Raw genomic sequence first — 18,543 nt, forward strand, 5'->3', positions numbered from 1 at the left:
TATTTAGAAATACAAGCACACTAAACATTCAAAATGGAGAAGATAAATCTATAATCCCAGGGCTGTGGCAATGTGGGTTTTTGAGCAAGAATAAGGAATAATTCAATAAAGTGACAGTGTAAAAACTGTAATCTTGTACTTCAGGAATGTAAGTTTGGAGGCAGCTGCGAGATTGCAGATGAAATGGTCTTCAACTTCAGCAGTGCCATAGGGAATGGAAAGGAAGAAATGAAAACGAGAGAGGTTGATTAGAAAACACATGTTAGTTAGAGATTAATTATATGTAATATTAATCTATTAATTTAAAATAAACTACCAGTACAGGAAATAATTATCAAAAATATGCCAGATCCAGTCATAAACTCTCTGTATATTATCTCATTAAATTATTATAACATCCTTATGATGTTGTAATACTTTCTGTTGTTTATTTTTTATTTTCTGATATTTATAGAAAATGAATTTAGATTAAGATAGATTAAACAACATACCGAAGTCAACAGTTAGTAAATAATAGTCAAATTTCAAGTCCAAGCTGTCTGGCTCCATGTTCCCTTCTAAAATGACACTTTAGAGTCTGTCAAAAGTAGATAAGTGGTTGTGAGATTACGAGGTAATGAATAAAAGCATCATAACTGTAACAACGATAAAGCTTGATGAGTCTACTGAAGATCAAAGATAATCCCTCTGAAAATAAACAATACGAATCTTTATAATATGAGACAAAATTTGAGTAATTTTGAATAAAATGTTCATAATGGTTAAAAACTATTGAGTACTGCTACATAAAATAGGCATTATTTTAAGCTCTTTAATCTTTAAGGAATCCTTGCAATGAGTACATAACAAATTCTGATATTATTAATTTTACAGATGACAAAATACACAAAGAATTAGTTAAATGGTTCAAGTTTATATAGGAAGAGGGTGGCAGAGCCAGGATTGGAGACTGGGCCATAAGTACCTTAGATTCTGTTACTTACTAGTGTTGCGGCAATGTCATCCTTAACAGCAAATCCAGAGATTGCTTTCTCCTCTTTAGATGTTGAAGGAACCAAGAATACAGTAAATTATAAAGGAATATTGACAGTAGGAATAAATTCACTGTCTTAAACGCTCCTCTAGAAAGGAAACCAGATCATCTTATCATCTCATAAATTATTAATGGACTTGATGTCTGAATGTGAGACTCAGCTTGATTATATACTGAATATTATATAACTTTTTGTATTTTATAACTACATGAAGATAATATGAAACATTTTGAAAATAATATAAAACAGAAGAAATAAAAGATGGGACAAATAGACATGGAGTGAGATTAGATTCACAACAAAATACTATAATAACAGTTCTACATTTATACCTGATAATTCTATTTCATCTAATTTAAATGAAATGTTATTTATATGTCTCAAATTATATATTAAATAGAAAATATAAAAGAAAGCACTGAGCTTAAGCTTTAAAACTTTCCAAAATTAAATATGCATATAGCATAAGCAGTATCATACTTAATTTGGATGTCTAATTCTTTTATTTCAAACCTTTTCATAAAAATAATTTTTAAGATTAGTATTGAACTGGGAATTGTGTTTATTATAGAATTTTTTTATTGCCCTGAGATAGTCAGTTGCATTAGATGTTTCCACAGTAACTCCATGAGGAATACTTCAAAATACTTCTTTCTGATAGGCATTTGAGAATATATGTGGACAGTCATTGTGTGAGATTTAGTTCAAAAAGTCCCTTGAAATAATATAATACTTTAAAGCCATGTGTAATTCCATATGTTCTAATATTACTGGCTTTCCAAATTACAGAGTTTTTTCCATTTTACTTCTGCCACCACTGCTTGAGTGTTCTTTACGCCTCATTATATCTGAAAATTCTCTCACCATCAAGATCTCAGAATCCGAAGTTCCATTTTCTGGTGATAAACCTGTCTTCCTTTATCGAATATTTCTCAACCCCTATTAAACCTGATTATTCATTATCAATTATCATTCTTTCACCATGCGCTATTTTTTGCAGCCCAACATTGCTGTTAGGCTTTATTTTTTCCTACCCAATGAGAAAAATAATGGTTAGATATTTGAGGGGCATCATCTTTGCTACTTCAGAACACCACGTTATTATGACTTTCTGCCATTTCGGCCTAGTAAATCCTCAGTTTTGAGTCTTTAACTGTTCATTCTGCCTCTGGCTTTCCTAGGTAGGTATAATGTTGCAAAATCACACTAATTGGAACCAGTGTATGGGTGACTATGTAATTAATGTCTAAATCAGAGACACTTTTCACTTTTGAAAGTGAAAGAGGATATAATAAAACTGGTATAATAAAACAGAGAAACCAGAGTATGTCATCATCCCAACAAAAATAGACTATTTTCTCATCGAAATCACCCATTAATGATGCTTAAAATTCTCATGTATGTACACACACACGCGCGCACACACACACACACACACACACACACATAATTTTTAGATAATTTCCTATTAGGCATTTCCAGTGTCAGCTTTAAGTTTGAGCCTCAAGAAATGAATTATTTCTTCCCATCCCAAATTTAATTCAACTAGAATCTGTTACTTTCTCCTTCAATGAGAAAATTGAGATCTTGAATTTAAAAAGAAAGTCTTTTAATTTTTACTCAAAATTTTATTTATTGTTATGCTACTGCACTGGCTTTTTATTTTGGGAATAAATATGCAGGGTATAGAGCCTGAGGCCATCATAATCTCTTGGCTTTTTCTTATACTACGGATCACAGCCTCTTTCTTTTCAATTCACAGACCTAAGTCATTACCTGAGTTTCTCCTTTGTTTTACATACATCTTTCCACACAGTATTTGCTCATCCATCATAATAGATTCAAACCTTAAGCCATTGTCATCCTTTAACCCACTTTCTACTGATGTGCTGGTTGATGGATAAATATCTGAATTTTTCAATGATAGAAAGACAAAAGCTGAACTTATTTTTGCCACTGAATTTACAAAATGCAGAATTTCACTACATTTTCTTATTTAGTCATAGTTGTGAAATCTTGGATTAATTGTAAATGCCGCCTTTCAGTGTCTCCAGATGAAATTAGTCACCATGTTCTGTAGGTTGTTCTACCATACACCTTACACTTATTACCAACTTCTGTATTATTACCGATACTCTGTCAGCCCCACATCATATTTCTACCAGATTAATCTTAAAGCTTAATGCTAATAATTTCAAGCCATTGAGCTAGCTTTTCAAGAACTTATATTATTTCTTCTCTTGGATGCTGAAGTAAGTACAGACTCCTTAGCTTTGCATTAGGACTTTCCTTTCTCTGACCTCAAAACGTACTCTCTCAGGTGTTTTCTATCACAATATTTCATACAGTAACCCGATTGGATGTCATGTTATTTCCTCAGCATTACCAGAATATTCATTTTGCTCCTCCCTCTGTGGAAATCTCTTGTTAAAAATTCCATATTATGAAGGCTTTGATCATAGTCAGTTTCTTCCATGAGCTATGGTATACTTTCTTACCCTGTTCAAAATCTCCTTTCTTTAATCCCCGTTAACATCCTGTTCTTACTTTTTTTTTTAATTTATTTTACTCTGTCTCATAAACATTATTTATGTACTTATTTTATCCTCCTCATAGAGTGGTGTTTTCTAAAGGAGAGGACACATGCTTTACTCATGATTTGAATGCTGGAACACCATTTTTACTTATACTAGTGAGTCATTAATTACTTATTGAAATTATTATACAAATGAGACTATGAATATTGTAGAAATATGTGTAACTGTAATTAAAAATATTATTAGATCTCTCTGCAAAGTAGTTTCTAATAGTCAGGTAGCAGGTATCATTATACCTAATAAATAGTTAAACTGGCTGATGCATGAAGGAAGTACAAGATTTATTCATAGATAAATCCTAGCATCTGATAGGCTGGTAGAAGATACAAGGTCCTTTATACTCCTCTTGTCCTCTTGTTCATTTTAAACAGAGCCCTCTATATGCATGCAAACTACTGCAGTTATTCATTAAGTAGATTCGATCTCTCATTTTCCTTAAATCATCACTGATTTGAGCTTACTGTTTTCTCAATTTAGGCCTAAGAAAATTATGGCCAGTTATTCATTCTCTAATTAACCTAAAAGTGAACTATATTTCATTGCTTGTAGGATGGTATGGGAAATCTGAGAGTCACCAAGAAGGGAATCCGACTTGAAGGTATATCTGAGTTTCTACTTCCATTGTATGTGAAAGAAATTCATTCCCGAAAGGTATGTGATACTGGCTTTGGCTTACTGTAAAAGATAATTTAGAGGTTATGTTTTAGCTTGAAATAGGAGGATAGAACCCCCTTATCTCTTCAGTATGTATTTAAATTTCCTTACGTTAAAGACTTCCTTGAAGATATCAAAACAATGGAAAAATTGAAAAACCAGTGAAAGTTAGTTTTAAACTAACAAATTAGAAAACAATTTTGGATTAAACTATGGTGTTTTTGTTTTTTGTTTTTTGTTTTTTAGTTTATAAAACTTGCCCCTCTCTTTTCGATGGAAGTTAAAAATACACAGTTATAGTAATTCCAAAAGGGGCATTTGATATATCTTGAGTATATTTCTAGGAAGCACTGACTTGAATAAGGTGTTTTAGTTTAATATATTATAAATCCTTTTAGCTTTTATGGACATGCATTTTCTAAGAGACAACAAAGAATCTTAGTATAGAAATTAAATTTATTTCTGTATGTATGTTATTTAAAACAAGTATATTTATCCTTTCGAATGTATGTGTCCTGTGTGTTTTATCACTTAGCAGCATGTTAAAATTTAAAAGATTATAATTTAGACGTTCATTTTGGCTTAAATGTCTTACCTCTCAGAAAGTAGTACATATTATTGGATACATCAGAATCTAACTGGAAACTTTTAAACCTATTGGGCACTACCCTGGGATATGTATGTAGCTATGAAAATAAATTTATCAAGACAGAAAAAATGGAAACCTTGTTATATAAAATGTGGAAAGATTATTAACCTTATTTCATAAATATGAAAGTCATTTTAGACTTTCATATTTAAAACAATGTTTTAATATTACAAATATAATATCTTAGCAAATGAGTTGCATAGTAAGATATAATTTGATATTTTGCTTTAAAGCTATTTTCCCTCTAAATATCAAAGTGAAAACAGAGCAGAGGGTTCTTTTCATAAAACTTTTAATTAGAGTAATTATATTAACTTTAGATTTTATTTTCTTACGTAAACTGTAGAGCTTCACTAATATATTATATCGACTGCTACTCTGTGTACTAGAAATTGTATGCCGAGATTACTTTCTGGGTTTTGGTCAGACAAATAACATATAGACATGTGTATGAACACCTAAACTTACATGATTAAATGATAAAAAAAAAATAAGTAAACTTAAAATTAAAAAAGTTTTTTTTCATTTTTATGAAAACTGAAAAATAACATGCTTACAGATGTTAGTGTCTTCCCTCTGATTGGAATTCACTGCCACTCACAGTTATTTACTGATTTCTTATTGTGTTTGGTAGCATTAAACAATTTAACATTTGGAGAAATGAAAACATATGTGGCAATCAAGAAATTACTTAACATAGGAAGAAGGTAAGAGTAATCATAGGCAGAAACTTCTTTGAAAATGCATTAATTTTAGACCAATTCGCAGTGGCTGCTGGGAAATACAATTTAGAGTAGGATTGTGAAGCCCTCTGCCAACAGGCAGGTCATAGAATTTACCTTTCCAGCTGGAACATTTTTGAGAGTACAACAATGGGTGTTAACAAAGATTCTCCTGGGAAACTGGGACCTAATACAAAAGAATCCACTGATTTTATAACCTTGAAGTGTGAGGTGGTAGCAGTCGGGCTTCTTAACCTTTATCCCTGAGAAAGTTTGCAACCTCAAGCTCACAAGCATTTCTAAAACCCACTGTACTGATTGAAATCTCTATGCTCCCTTTCACATCTCCAGTCCTGTTGCTTGTCCTTCCCATTTCTCCTCTCATTATCATTGCCTCTAGGTAACTGCGAAGTGTGGCACAGCACAGGCAGGAGGGAGCATGTTTCATCAGCAGGCAGACAAGGAGGTGTGACTTGAGAATAGAAAAGGAAGGAGACCTGTATATCTCTTGAAAATTTCTCTACACATACTCTACAAAAATAAATATTTAAAATAAGGAGAAAAATATATCTTTTATAAGCAGTTCACCCATTAAAATGATCTTGTCCGTGAATGCATGCAGTTGTTCATTCCTTGCCATAAAGCCTATTCACTGTTTTAAAAGCCAGACATGGTTTCCCTGAGACTTAATTTTCTCATCAATAAAGTGAGTTCTGTAGAAAATTATCAACGTAATTCATTCTTTGGTTAAGAAAGAATACAAAGAAATTCAGTAATACTAGGAGAAATTATATTTAAATTAAAAATATTCTACTGTACATGTCAATCTTTCCATATATTTGTATGTATTCAAATATTTTTATGATAAAATATCAAAGTTCCTGTAGGTCTAAGATCAGGAAATTTATCAAATTTAAAAGGTATGTATAAAGATTCAATTAAGCTAAGAAAAATAATACTGTGTACAGTTTGATTTGTACAGATTATTTCCTGTGATTTTGAATTTTGTATGTGCAGAAGTTTGTGTGTTTTCCTGCACTAACGTTGGTGGGTTGCCTTCTTTATATTTAACCAGTATTTCACTCTGAAATAAATAATTTTCTTACTTAAAGTTACTTCTGGGTATGTAAATATTTAATTCTACACATGGAAAGGTAATAGAGATATGTCTATTCATCAGAACATGAAGTTGCCCACAGATACATATTTCTAGTCTCCTAACCTAATAAACCAGGGGTTGTTTCTACTCTACAAGCTAACTGGCCCTTTGCCGCCACCACCAAACTTCTATAGATAGTTGAAGTTCTACTATTATCTATTGCGGTTTACTTTCTTCTTCATGCTTTTAAAAAAATCAGCAATTTCTAAGTGGTCCATCATATCAATACACAGAAAAACATTACATTCCCTGTTTGAAATATTTTAGAATTCAATGCATCTTTCAAAATTAATAATATTGTTTTCAGAGAGTAAGAACTCAGTGAACATTTATGAAGTTAAATATATATTTTTCTTCAGATAGAATACTGAAGGATGTGGAATTTAGGGCCTCCTTAAATAAATGATAATAACATTCTGAATCAACCTTCAATGCACATGGTCTAAAATTAGGTCAAAATTTTTGAAATAGCAAGAAATTAAGACATGTAATCACCAGGCTTTTTTGTTTTGTTTTGTTTTTAAATATAATTAGAGTATGTTTCCCAAGGTTTCATGTCTAAAGTACTAAGGTGGTGAAATTAGCTGCTTTACACTGATTCTTAACAGAAATTTTGCCTCACGCAGGTCTTCAGAACTTCTTAAAATATTATTTAACTTTATATGACAACTGAACAGTTTCCTCATATATTTTTTTTCTGTTCAAGGATCCTAGGTTAAGGTGGTACCTCATCACTGGCCCCTGATCCCAGCATCCTGTATGACAGATTGATCATTGTGCCAGGGAACTGCTACCAGAAAATCCCAGTTCCAATAACTCCACAGCAAAACAAAGACATTTGTATTCTTTATGATTCTTGTGTTAGCAGAGCTGAGTAAGGATCTGCTCTCCCCTTCATGCCCAATCATTTCACCTGGCATCAGAGATGTGATGCTAACCCAGTTCTTGGTTACAACCAATTTTTTCCCCTGTGCATTCAATGCTTCTTTCTAGAATTCAGACACAGGACCAGGACCAGGAAAGCTCAGAACATGCTAATTATACAACATGCTAATTTTATGACCTTGTCTGTCAGGTAACTTTCTCCCATACAAATCTTTATGTAGGTTTCTTTCTCCCATACAAATCAATTCATACAAAGATATATCTGCAGGCATCTATAATCATTTTATCATCATCATTATTATCATCATATTGTACTTAGATGTTTAATACAGGTGAAATTTATTATTTTTCTATAATGTCTTTATTCGAGTTAAAAAAAAATAACTATAAACCATCCCCAAATCTTTACACTCAGAAAAAACAAAACAAAACAAAGCAAAAAAATGTTAACATATGGTGAACAATTATCACAGATATACAATTATACATGTGCACAAGTAAAAAGATAGTATGTAGAGACATATATACATATATACATGCTATTTATAATTAATATATTATACATAATTTAATAGAAGAAATGTAACCTGAAATAAATTAAAGAGAATAGCTAAACATAAATATTTATTCACCACAAAATTTTTTAAATGCTCACCTTTATGGTTAAGAATAAAAGGTTATGCATATCATTAAGAAGCTGGATGCATTAGCACCATGTTTTAATCTCAGACAGTGTTCATGAACTCCCCGCAGTGCAATTTGAGGTGATTAGCTTCTCTCCAATTTGTCCTCACCCTTCTTCATTTTCAGTTTTTTGGGCAATTATATTATTTTAACTTTGTCAGAGTTCATAGTATTTGCATTCTGTTCTGCAACATTACTTACCTTGGCTCTTTGGTCTTAATTCTCTATATAGATGGCTGCAGTACTCACCACCAGTCCTCCTTTTATTATGACTTCTCTATGACTGATTTCATTATTTGAATCATTTCATCCTTACTTGTATTTCAATGTTAATAGTTTGTTTGTTAAAGCCTGAAATATTTCATTCAAAAAGTATCTATTTTCTTATTCTGTGCTGAGAATATTATTAATGCTTCATCTCTTCTTTTCCTGTCAACTCACTGCTCTGTTAAACTCTAGCACTGAATTTTGCCATAAACAGTCTGAGGGCAGCTTGGTGTTTTTCTTTTGCTGATGACATGGATGTTCTGTCTAGATGCCTGATACGCGTTTGCCATTTCACTTCTTTCATTTAAGGGAAATTTTCTCTATCACTTGATAGCTTTCAGTTTCATTTGCTGAGTTTTTATTTCAGAGAAAGAAGTAACTTTTATGTTGGATCATCTTTGTCCTCCACAGCTATCATAATTACTCTCATTATTTTAAACTCTATATTTTTCCTCTGAATAGAAGTAACTCATTATTTAGAGTCTTTCTTTCATGACGTTAGTCTATTTTTCTCCATATGAATTTGCAATTGCTTTCTCTAATTCATGTATTTTATGTATAAGAATGTTGTTTTGATTATCAGAATTTTTCTTAGGTCCATTGTCACCTTTTAAATCTTGTTATTTTACTGTCTTTGAGCTATGTTTTTATTAAATTTAAATTTTTTAATTCTAAAAGTTAAAGCACTTGCATTACGTAGCTTGAATTATCCCTGATGAGTCACAATTTGAGGTAAAGGAATTAAGGTCTAGCTACTTTGTTGTACTAGAAAGGTTTTTGGTGGGAAGGGGAAGATATACTATGACTGTTTTTTTCTCATCTGAAGTGCTAGTAAGTGGCTTGTACCAACCAGACATAGACTATTTTAACTCCATGGGTTTAGTGGCCCTTTCTGTCTCTGTAGAATTCTTCCAGTGGCATATACAATCCTTTATACTTGGTAGATTTTTTTCAGTACTATCTACTTTACCACCCTCTTTCTTCTACCTCGATTATAGTTTACTTGGGTTAGACTTCTCTGCAATAAATTAACACTCTTATTCTGGGAACATGGGTGAAAGTAGTGTAAGGATACATGTTATATGCTGCTATGAAATAATTTCTTTCCTTGGTTTCCACTTTTTCAAGTTTATAGCATAAGCTTTTATCAAGAAACTATTGGCTATTCCAAGAAAAATTTGATTTAAGAAAATAATTGGGGTTTAATTTGTTAAGTAGTGAGAGAGAGAAGTTTTTGAAAACTTTTCTATTTTGCTGTATAGTATTAGGTATAATCCTTCCCTCCTTCGCTCCCTCCCTTCCTTTCTTCCTTCCCTCCTTCATTCTCTTCTTCATTTCTTTCTCTCTTTCATAGCCAATAGCCCTCTATACCATTATTTGAGTAGTACATTTTCCCTATCACTGATTTAAAATATGATGTTTCTCACATACTACCTTTTTAAATGTACACAGAATTGTTTCTGGTGTCTCTATTCTGTTCTTTTGATATATTTGGACAAAAACAAAACTTTAATTTTAAGGATTATTTTAATAACTTTTAGAGCAAGTTCTTTGTACTGCTCTTTTTCAAAAGCTTTTGTCTATTGTGCATTTTCTTTCCCAAATGAACTTAATAATAAGCTGTCAAGTTTCATAAAAATTCCTGTTGAGAGTTAATTATAGTTACATTTAATTTGTGAAGAATTGACATTTTTATAGTTTTGAGTTTTCCTATTTAGGAAAATGGCTTCTGTCTTGATTTTCTTTTTTGAGAACTTATTTTGTGTTATTCAGGAGGATTTCTTAACATTATTATTCATATACATATCACAAATCTCTTGTCAATCATTTTATGATTCTTACTGCTTATGGGAATGGATTTTCCATTGATTTTTCTTATTGGTCTTTGTGCTTGTGTGACAAGCTGTTCCTTTTCGTGTCACAAATGTAATCTGGTCACTTTCTTGAAATTTTATTATTTCTATTATATCTCAAATAATTTTTGTGGCTATTCAGATAGAAAATGATTTTTAATAATAATAGCTGACATTCAGCATATGCTAGGGCTCTGGAGTCCAACTCCTAGTTTCCAATCCTGGCAATGTCACTTAGCAGTTTTAACTAGTTACCTTATTTAAACTTTCTGTGCCTTATTTTTATCATCTGCAAAATAAAGTTCATAGTAACCCTTTGTATTTTTAAGGACTAGAGTGGAGTGATCACTATTAAATGAAGTAAAAGAGACAAAACCCTTACCACAGTGTCCAATCCAGGAAATGTTATTGCCTAACATTCTACTAAACACTTTGCATAGTTTAGTTTGTTTTATCCTCACTATGTGATGTGTATCATTATGATAGACAGTATATTTTGAAAGGATTTGCTGATATATTTTTAATGGGATGTGTAACAGAGAATCTAATATAGTGTCAAGGTTTTTTTTGGTCTGAGTAGATGCTGTTAACCAGTATGGAGAAAGTGGGTACTGGGGAAAGATTATGAACACAACTTTAGAGTTGTTAATGTTGTCTATTAGAAAAGCACAGATTTCAAGTTAGGCAAGTAGATATGTGAGTGTGGATTTCACGTTGGGAGTATAAGCTAAAGACATAAATGACACATATCTATCTAGCTAGCTATATCTATTTATCTCTAACTTAAATACATGAGATTAGACAAAATTACTAAGTAAGTGAATGCAGATAGAAAAGATGTCTTTTAGATAAATCCTTGGGCGCTACAATATTAAAGATTTTGGATAGAATTATAAGAACCAATCACAGACTAAAAGTAAAGACAAGTGAGGTGAGATAGTAGGAAACCAAAAGAGTTTGGTATCCCAGAAGCATAGAGAAGAAAGTGTTTTCAGGTTGATAGAGTGAAAAACTGTTTCTAATACATCAAGGAACATGAAGACTGAAAAATTTATCCATAACTAGCTTGATTATAGTTTAATCAGAGATAATTACTGTTTTTTTCTCATTTTAATATATCTATCACATTTTTATATATGATTTTCATCATTTTTATTTTTTAATATATTGAGTGAATTCCATCAAAAGATATCCAAATGTCAAACCATCCTTTTTTTTCTCAAGCAATCATTTCCTTGTTTGTAAGGAATTTTTTTAATAAACTGATGAATTTAGCTTATAAACATTTTTTATGTATTTGCATATATTCACTTTTACTGTTTTTTCTACATATATTTTATTTTGTTCACTTTGCTTTTTGCTTGTATATTTTACCATCAGAGCAGAATTTATTTGTTTGTTTGTTTGTTTTAAATTTTTTTTATGGTGACATTGGTTAATGAAATTCAATGTCTCAGTTGTACACTTTAACAATAAAGCAGATATATATTTATACTGTGTGTTCTTCTCCCATAGTTAGATTTCTTTCTGTCACCACATATTTGATCTCCTTTACCTTATCTAATCCCCCCTCCTCCCAACCCTCTTCCCTCTGGTAACCACTAGTCTATAGTCCATGTCCATAAGTCTATTTGTTTGTCCTGTTCATTTGTTGCTTTTAGGTGTATGTTAGTTGTTTTCAATGATTTCTACATGATGCAACTTCTAAGCTTTAATTTTCAGGTATTTAATTTGATGTTCGCAACAACCCTGTGAGGTGATCAGTGTCTGTAATTGTATTCCTATTTGAAGATGAGTTACTTTTTATTTGTGTCCAAAATCTCAGTACTCTAAGGTGAATGAGAACTCACATCTCAAGTCATTGCTTCTTCTTCTATCGACCTTTTCTTTGTAAAAGTGTCTTCTACAATTGTCTTTATAAATTGCAAACAACTATTCTAGTTAGTTCATAGCATTTATTTATATTCTTTCTAACAGCATTAGAAATAATAGGATTTTAAGTTTTGCAGTTTTGATGAACTTAGGCCTCTTCTGTTAAATTTACTAGTCACCACAAATAGTCATGGAAGCTTCCTAATAAAGGTTATTTACACATGCTGGTTATTAGACATTAGTAGTGAATACAGAAAAGATAGCACTCATTTGTACAACAGAGTGCTTTCTTAATATTTGTAAATTAAGACAACTTGGATTGGATCCATTAAAAGCTGAGGAAAATGTGTAAATATTTATATATAGTTTTTAAGTGGTTCGTAGATGCTGCTGAACCAATCCATGTGTTCACTGATGAAAACATGAAACGACCCATGTAACTACTGGTTACGGTTTAACAATCCTGAACATTAAACTTTGTACTTTAAAAATCATTTTTATACATATTATCTTACTTAATCCATACTGCTATGCATGAGGAGATATTTCTTCATTTGCATATGGTAATTCAGATGCTTAAAATCTTAGCCTTCCTAGGCTGATTAATTGCTTTTTAACAATTTATGAGACTCTCCAACTTAATCTTTTTTACATATTTGCCAGGAAATTCATATTTCTATTTATGTGTGTGGAGTGCTGAACTGAACCCATAGAAGATGGCATGAGGATAGTTTGATGACAGTGGATCTTCTTTAGGAATGAGAGAAAAAAGGATAATATCATAATAGGAAAGTCTCATTAACTTGGAAGACAGTTTGAAGTTATTAAATAAACATGTAGGTGAAATTTGTTGTAGAGGTGCAATATACCTTAGATTTAAAAACAAACAAACATAGGAAGGCTTTAAAAGAAGTTCTACAGAAGTGAAGATTTCCTCATCACCTCAACTCAGTTGCTTCTGTAAACAAGCATGAAAACAAATTACCTGTAGTTTTCTTTCACTTTATCGTCTAGCATGCGCACACACACGCACACACACACACACACCTACATTTATTCCTTTCCCAAAAATTATGTGAGATAATCAGATAGCAAATCTAGAACAAAAAGGAAGCACACATTAGCTCAGGTTGCTGTTTTGTATAGTATCAATTTTTTTTTTTTTGACAATCTTTTGCAGAGAAACATGAACAGGAATATATTAAACATGTAATGAAATGGAGGTGTTAGTATATATTATACATCTATTAATGCCTTATAGTAATCTGATATAGCAGTATAATTCAGTGTTAAGGATGATCTGCCTTAAGGACCACAAATAACTAAGTTTTGAATATCTGTTAATCCATCTTGAATAGCTTCTGAACCCCTATGAAATCTCCAAACCCACTGTGAATAGAATAAGCAAATTCCTGTCAGGAAGAAGTGAAGGGGATTTCTTCAGAATTCTGTTATCACAGTCTATGAAACATTCTGCACTTTCTATAAAATATGTTTCTGATTTCCATGCTGTAGAATTTGTTTTTAAATGAGTAGTCAAGCCCATTAAGAATTTTTCCTGCATGAGATAAAAAATGGACCCTCATTATATCGAATGCCACAATCTAGTGAATGGAATTTTAAGGAAGCACAAGTGTGTTTTTTTTTTTTTTTAAATAATGAAGCTCAAAGAAATTGTCCTCCAAAAAGTGGATTTCTTCACTACCCCACAGTTACATATCCACATGAAGTGGATATCTATATATCCACTATTGCTATGTAGATTCATCTTAATCCAAAACTCTAGGAGTAAACTACAGAGATTATATTAGCAACACATACATAAACTCAATATTTTTCAAACACTGAATATTAACCCAAGTTGGAAGCATATCATACACTCTAATATTCTAAATTTAATATAGCAAAGTTATCCTATCTTAATTCTAAAAATATATATTACATATTTCTATAATATATATTTATGTATTTACATATTTATAATGGATATATATATAATATATGTATATATTTTTATTGCAAGTCACTAAATGATTTAATGACCTCATAATATATTCAATTTGAAAAGCACTGCCTTAACTATTAGCTATTTAAATAACATGTTCCATAAATTTATGGCACAGTATTTTCTCTTTTCTCAAGTGTCACAGAAAGAATAGATTTTGCAGTGGGGAATATGAAACACTTTATTTGAATTTCAGAGGACAAATTGCAGAAGATGTATATTTCTTGAAAGCAACAATCGTGTTTTGACCACTCTCTACAACTTTGCCTGATCGATTAAATATCTAGTGAAAATTTTAAATCTTTATTACAGTATAACTGCATACAGAAAAATATGCATATCTCAGTAAATGCTTACTTTATTGAATGAATGGTTAGTGAATTCAAAAAATATAAATTAAAACTATACAAAGAGATATTTCTGTTACATTAATTAGACAAATGGAATAGGTCTAATAGACCCTATTACTCCTAATCTTTTATATTTGTTTCACAAATTTTACCAATATTAGATCTTAGAATTGCCTTATATTGCATAAGAAAAAGTAGTCATATTAATTTCATACGTAGAAAGAGACAAAGTAGTTCTCACTTGCATTCTCTCAAAAGAATTGAAGAGAATAGAAGATCTAACTTTGAATTCTTAGAGCTTTATGGATGATCTTGCCTGTATAAATGTGACTGGCTCATCGCCTAAATTCCTGTCAGTCACAGGTACCAAAAGTAACATAAGCTAGGCATACCATACTTGTGCTTGAGCCACAAAATGATCCGTATGTTTCTTATGACTATTGATGTGCTTTGATTAAATTGCTTTTATTGGTTTATACATTATATTTCATTAATTAATTTACTTTTTTATTTAAAATTCTCTGTCCTTAGAAGTCAATCTTGGGAACTGTGCATGAGAACAATCTTAGTGACAGTATTTTGACTTTTATTTGGGTCTTCCACACTAAATAAATATCCATGGATCAAGCTGGTTTGCCTCCCTATAAAAGAATTTTAGCTTGGCTTTGAAGAATGATTGAGATTTGAATTTCAAATTAGATCACTTTTGAGAGAAAGAAATAGTTTATTTAAAAGATTGTTTGTTTAGAAAACAGCGAGTGGAACAGTTTGGTTTGATTTGAGGAATCCTGTAAGGCAACGGTCTCAAACCCAGGCAAGCTAATTTCTAAAAGTATTCCAAGACTTTTTAGGGAGTATTAAGGCACATGTATTTGTTTCTAGACTCTTGAGTTTGAAATGCACTCTTTGCTAAGTTTCACCTACATAAGAATTATCCTGCTACTTCTTGTTTTGCAACCTCTCTACCTCTACTACCCTTTCTTTATTTTACAAAAATAAGAGGTAACAGTTATCAATCTTTTTATTCTTTTTATATTTAAGAAAATATTGTTCAGGACATAAGGACTTTAGAGTGGGAGAGGAAGAGTTGGCTAAACAAAGTAGTTTGAGGACACATTGCACCCAAAGTAAAAGTAAAAACTTAAATAGACAGATGGATAGATGGTAGATAGAGAGATAATAGATGGTGAGAGACAGATAGATAGGTGATTGATAGACGATAGATAAACAGATAGACAGACAGATGATAAAGATAGATAGATAGATAGATAGATAGATAGATAGATAGATAGATAGATAGACAGACAGACAGACAGATAGATACAGAGATACACAGATAAATCAGATAAATAAATTTACATTAAAAAAAGACAAGAAAGTACCAGTGGTTAGGTAAAAATTGTTGAAGGGGCAGCATACTCATTCATCTAGACCATAAACTCTTGGCAAAAATCTCTCTCTTAGAGTTATAAATAAAAAAATAAGTAGGCTATCGTGAGATAAAATTTACACATTTATCTGAAATATAACATTCAAACATTATTCTTATAGAAAATAAGGCTGATTTTCCTGATAACTTAAGTTATATGACAGACATGTTCTGTCATTGGCTGTGCTCAAGTCGATGTCCAAAACTTGGAGCATTACACAAAATACATTTAAGATACAAAATACATTTAAGATACGATATGCAGCATCAGACATTTTATTCCTTAAAAATATTAAACTTTTGTTACCAAATATATTTCACATATCAACTTAAAAATATTTGAGAGGACATATATAGTTTTAAAAAATATTTTTGGAGATGAGTGAGCAAAAATGTATTTGAAGAACAAAGATATAGAGGAACAGAGAAACATTGATTTGGAAAGCAGCTTAGGGCTTCACACCAAGGAATTTGGAATTCATTTTCAAGGCACTGAAACCCTAATGTGCCTAAGGTATCTTAAATTTCTTAGTCTACTATATTTCAAATTAACAAAATACATTTATTTAAAAATAATAAACAGACATTGGGTTAACTGAAAAAGCTATGCACTTTCCCATTTTTGTGTGTTTTTAACTGCATTTTAATGCATTAGACATTCTTTTTAATATTGCTAAGACATACTACTGCTCAGGACATAAGTAGTTTAGAATGTTAGAAAATTTATTAAAATGCGCTATACTGTGTCAGAGATGAAGAAATAGTTTTTAAAAATAGAAACATTCAGTATGCTAAAACTAAAATCGATTACTCTTAATTATTACAAATTATAATATTGTTATTTTCTGGATTAGTGGTTTATAAGTGATTTTTAGATGTGAGATTATTTCTTCAAATAAAATCTTATCAAAAAAAAAAAGCAATATAAAGCAAATGGACATCTGCCCCATCCATGATAGGAACCTGTTGGACTTTTGGTACTTTTGTATTATAGCTTGAAAAACACTGGTTTGACCAATATCTCTAGTGTTGTCCTACACTTTTATCATTATACATTCAGTAGAGCTATCAAAATTAAATAAATCACAAATACTATAACTACTTTTTTGTTAATATTTTATCATAGGAAGCTTCCTCATTGCTGTAAAGAACATCATTTATTGTAGTCATGGTTTTGCCTTTTTACTACTTTCGCCACACTTCTCTGATTTTCCTTTGCATTTATAAAATAACTGAAAGATTTAGTGTCGTCAGCCTTAAAAATGAAATAGCCAGTTATTTTACTACAAAAAATGTGTTTATTTGTAAATAGCACAGGAATTGCAACTTAGGACGTGCAAGCTACAGCAAGTCACATGCATGTCTAGAGAACAAAGGAGAGTAAAATGCCTTTATAAGGAAAAAAAGGGGAAATTGGGAGGGGCTATTGTGAAAGAAATTCCACTGGAGGAAAGAGGGAGTTCAGAGTATTTTTCAACTGGCTGAGTGAATTTTGTGTTTCTTATTGGCTGGGTTGTTGCTGAGCAAGGAGAAAATCTTCCATCCTCCTGCCAGGGCAGTAGAGTAAGCTTCCTCCTGTTAGGGAGGACAAGGCATACTTCTTCCTGCTGGAGTCTGCAAATGTGCATGAAAGCCCCACTTTCAGGGTTTCTTGACTCTGATTTTAATGAGGTTTCCTTTATTCATTTTCACAGGATATAATTTCTTCTTATTAATTTTGTATCTCCATAGCAATTGAAATCTCTTTTGAAGTTATAAGCAACTTCTTATAAATTAGAACTTACTTTAAATAAGCACATCTGTGACAAAATAGTAATCTTTTATCAGCTTTACTAAGGCTTATCAAGATCCTGAAATTTTCAGGGATTAAGAATAAAAATTTGTAAGCACTGTAATTTTTGTTGTATCAATTTTACTGTTGCTAATTGCAACATTTTTATTATAATGAGCCCATATGTTACCTTCAATCACCCTGCATTTTAGAAACTTAAGAAATTTATATCCTACAATTTTTTTGCTTTTTCTGATTAAATTTATTGGAGTGACATCAGTTAATAAAATTATATAGGTTTCAAGTGTACAATTCTATAATTCATCATCTGTATACCACATTGTGTGTTCACCACCAAGTCAAATATCCTTCTGTCACCACATATTTGACCTCCTTTACCCTTATCTACCGTCCCCTCCTTTCCCTCTGGTAACCACTAAAATGTTGTCTGTGTCTATGAATTTTTGTTTGATTGATTTTTGTTTATTACTCTCTGTGTTATATCTCATATGGTTCTCAACTTTTTCTTTCTGACTTATTTCACTTAGCATGATAATCTCAAGATCCACCTATGTTGTCACAAATGTACAACATAGGGTTGTTGGGTAGTAT

The 18,543-nt window shown here is 31.3% G+C and overlaps 1 protein-coding gene across 1 annotated transcript in view; it reads left to right on the plus strand.

Moving 5' to 3' along the window:
* Positions 1-18,543, plus strand: part of SGCZ (sarcoglycan zeta) — a 541,352-nt gene that overhangs the window by 414,551 nt on the left and 108,258 nt on the right. Inside the window, exon 3 of the mRNA XM_039839338.1 lies at positions 4,181-4,282. Coding sequence (XP_039695272.1) covers positions 4,181-4,282 — 102 coding nt within the window. The remainder of the gene's footprint in view (positions 1-4,180; positions 4,283-18,543) is intronic.

The sequence above is a fragment of the Pteropus medius genome, unplaced genomic scaffold (genome assembly GCF_902729225.1).
Source record: "Pteropus medius unplaced genomic scaffold, Ma_sr-lr_union100, whole genome shotgun sequence".
Taxonomy (NCBI): Eukaryota; Metazoa; Chordata; class Mammalia; order Chiroptera; family Pteropodidae; genus Pteropus; species Pteropus medius.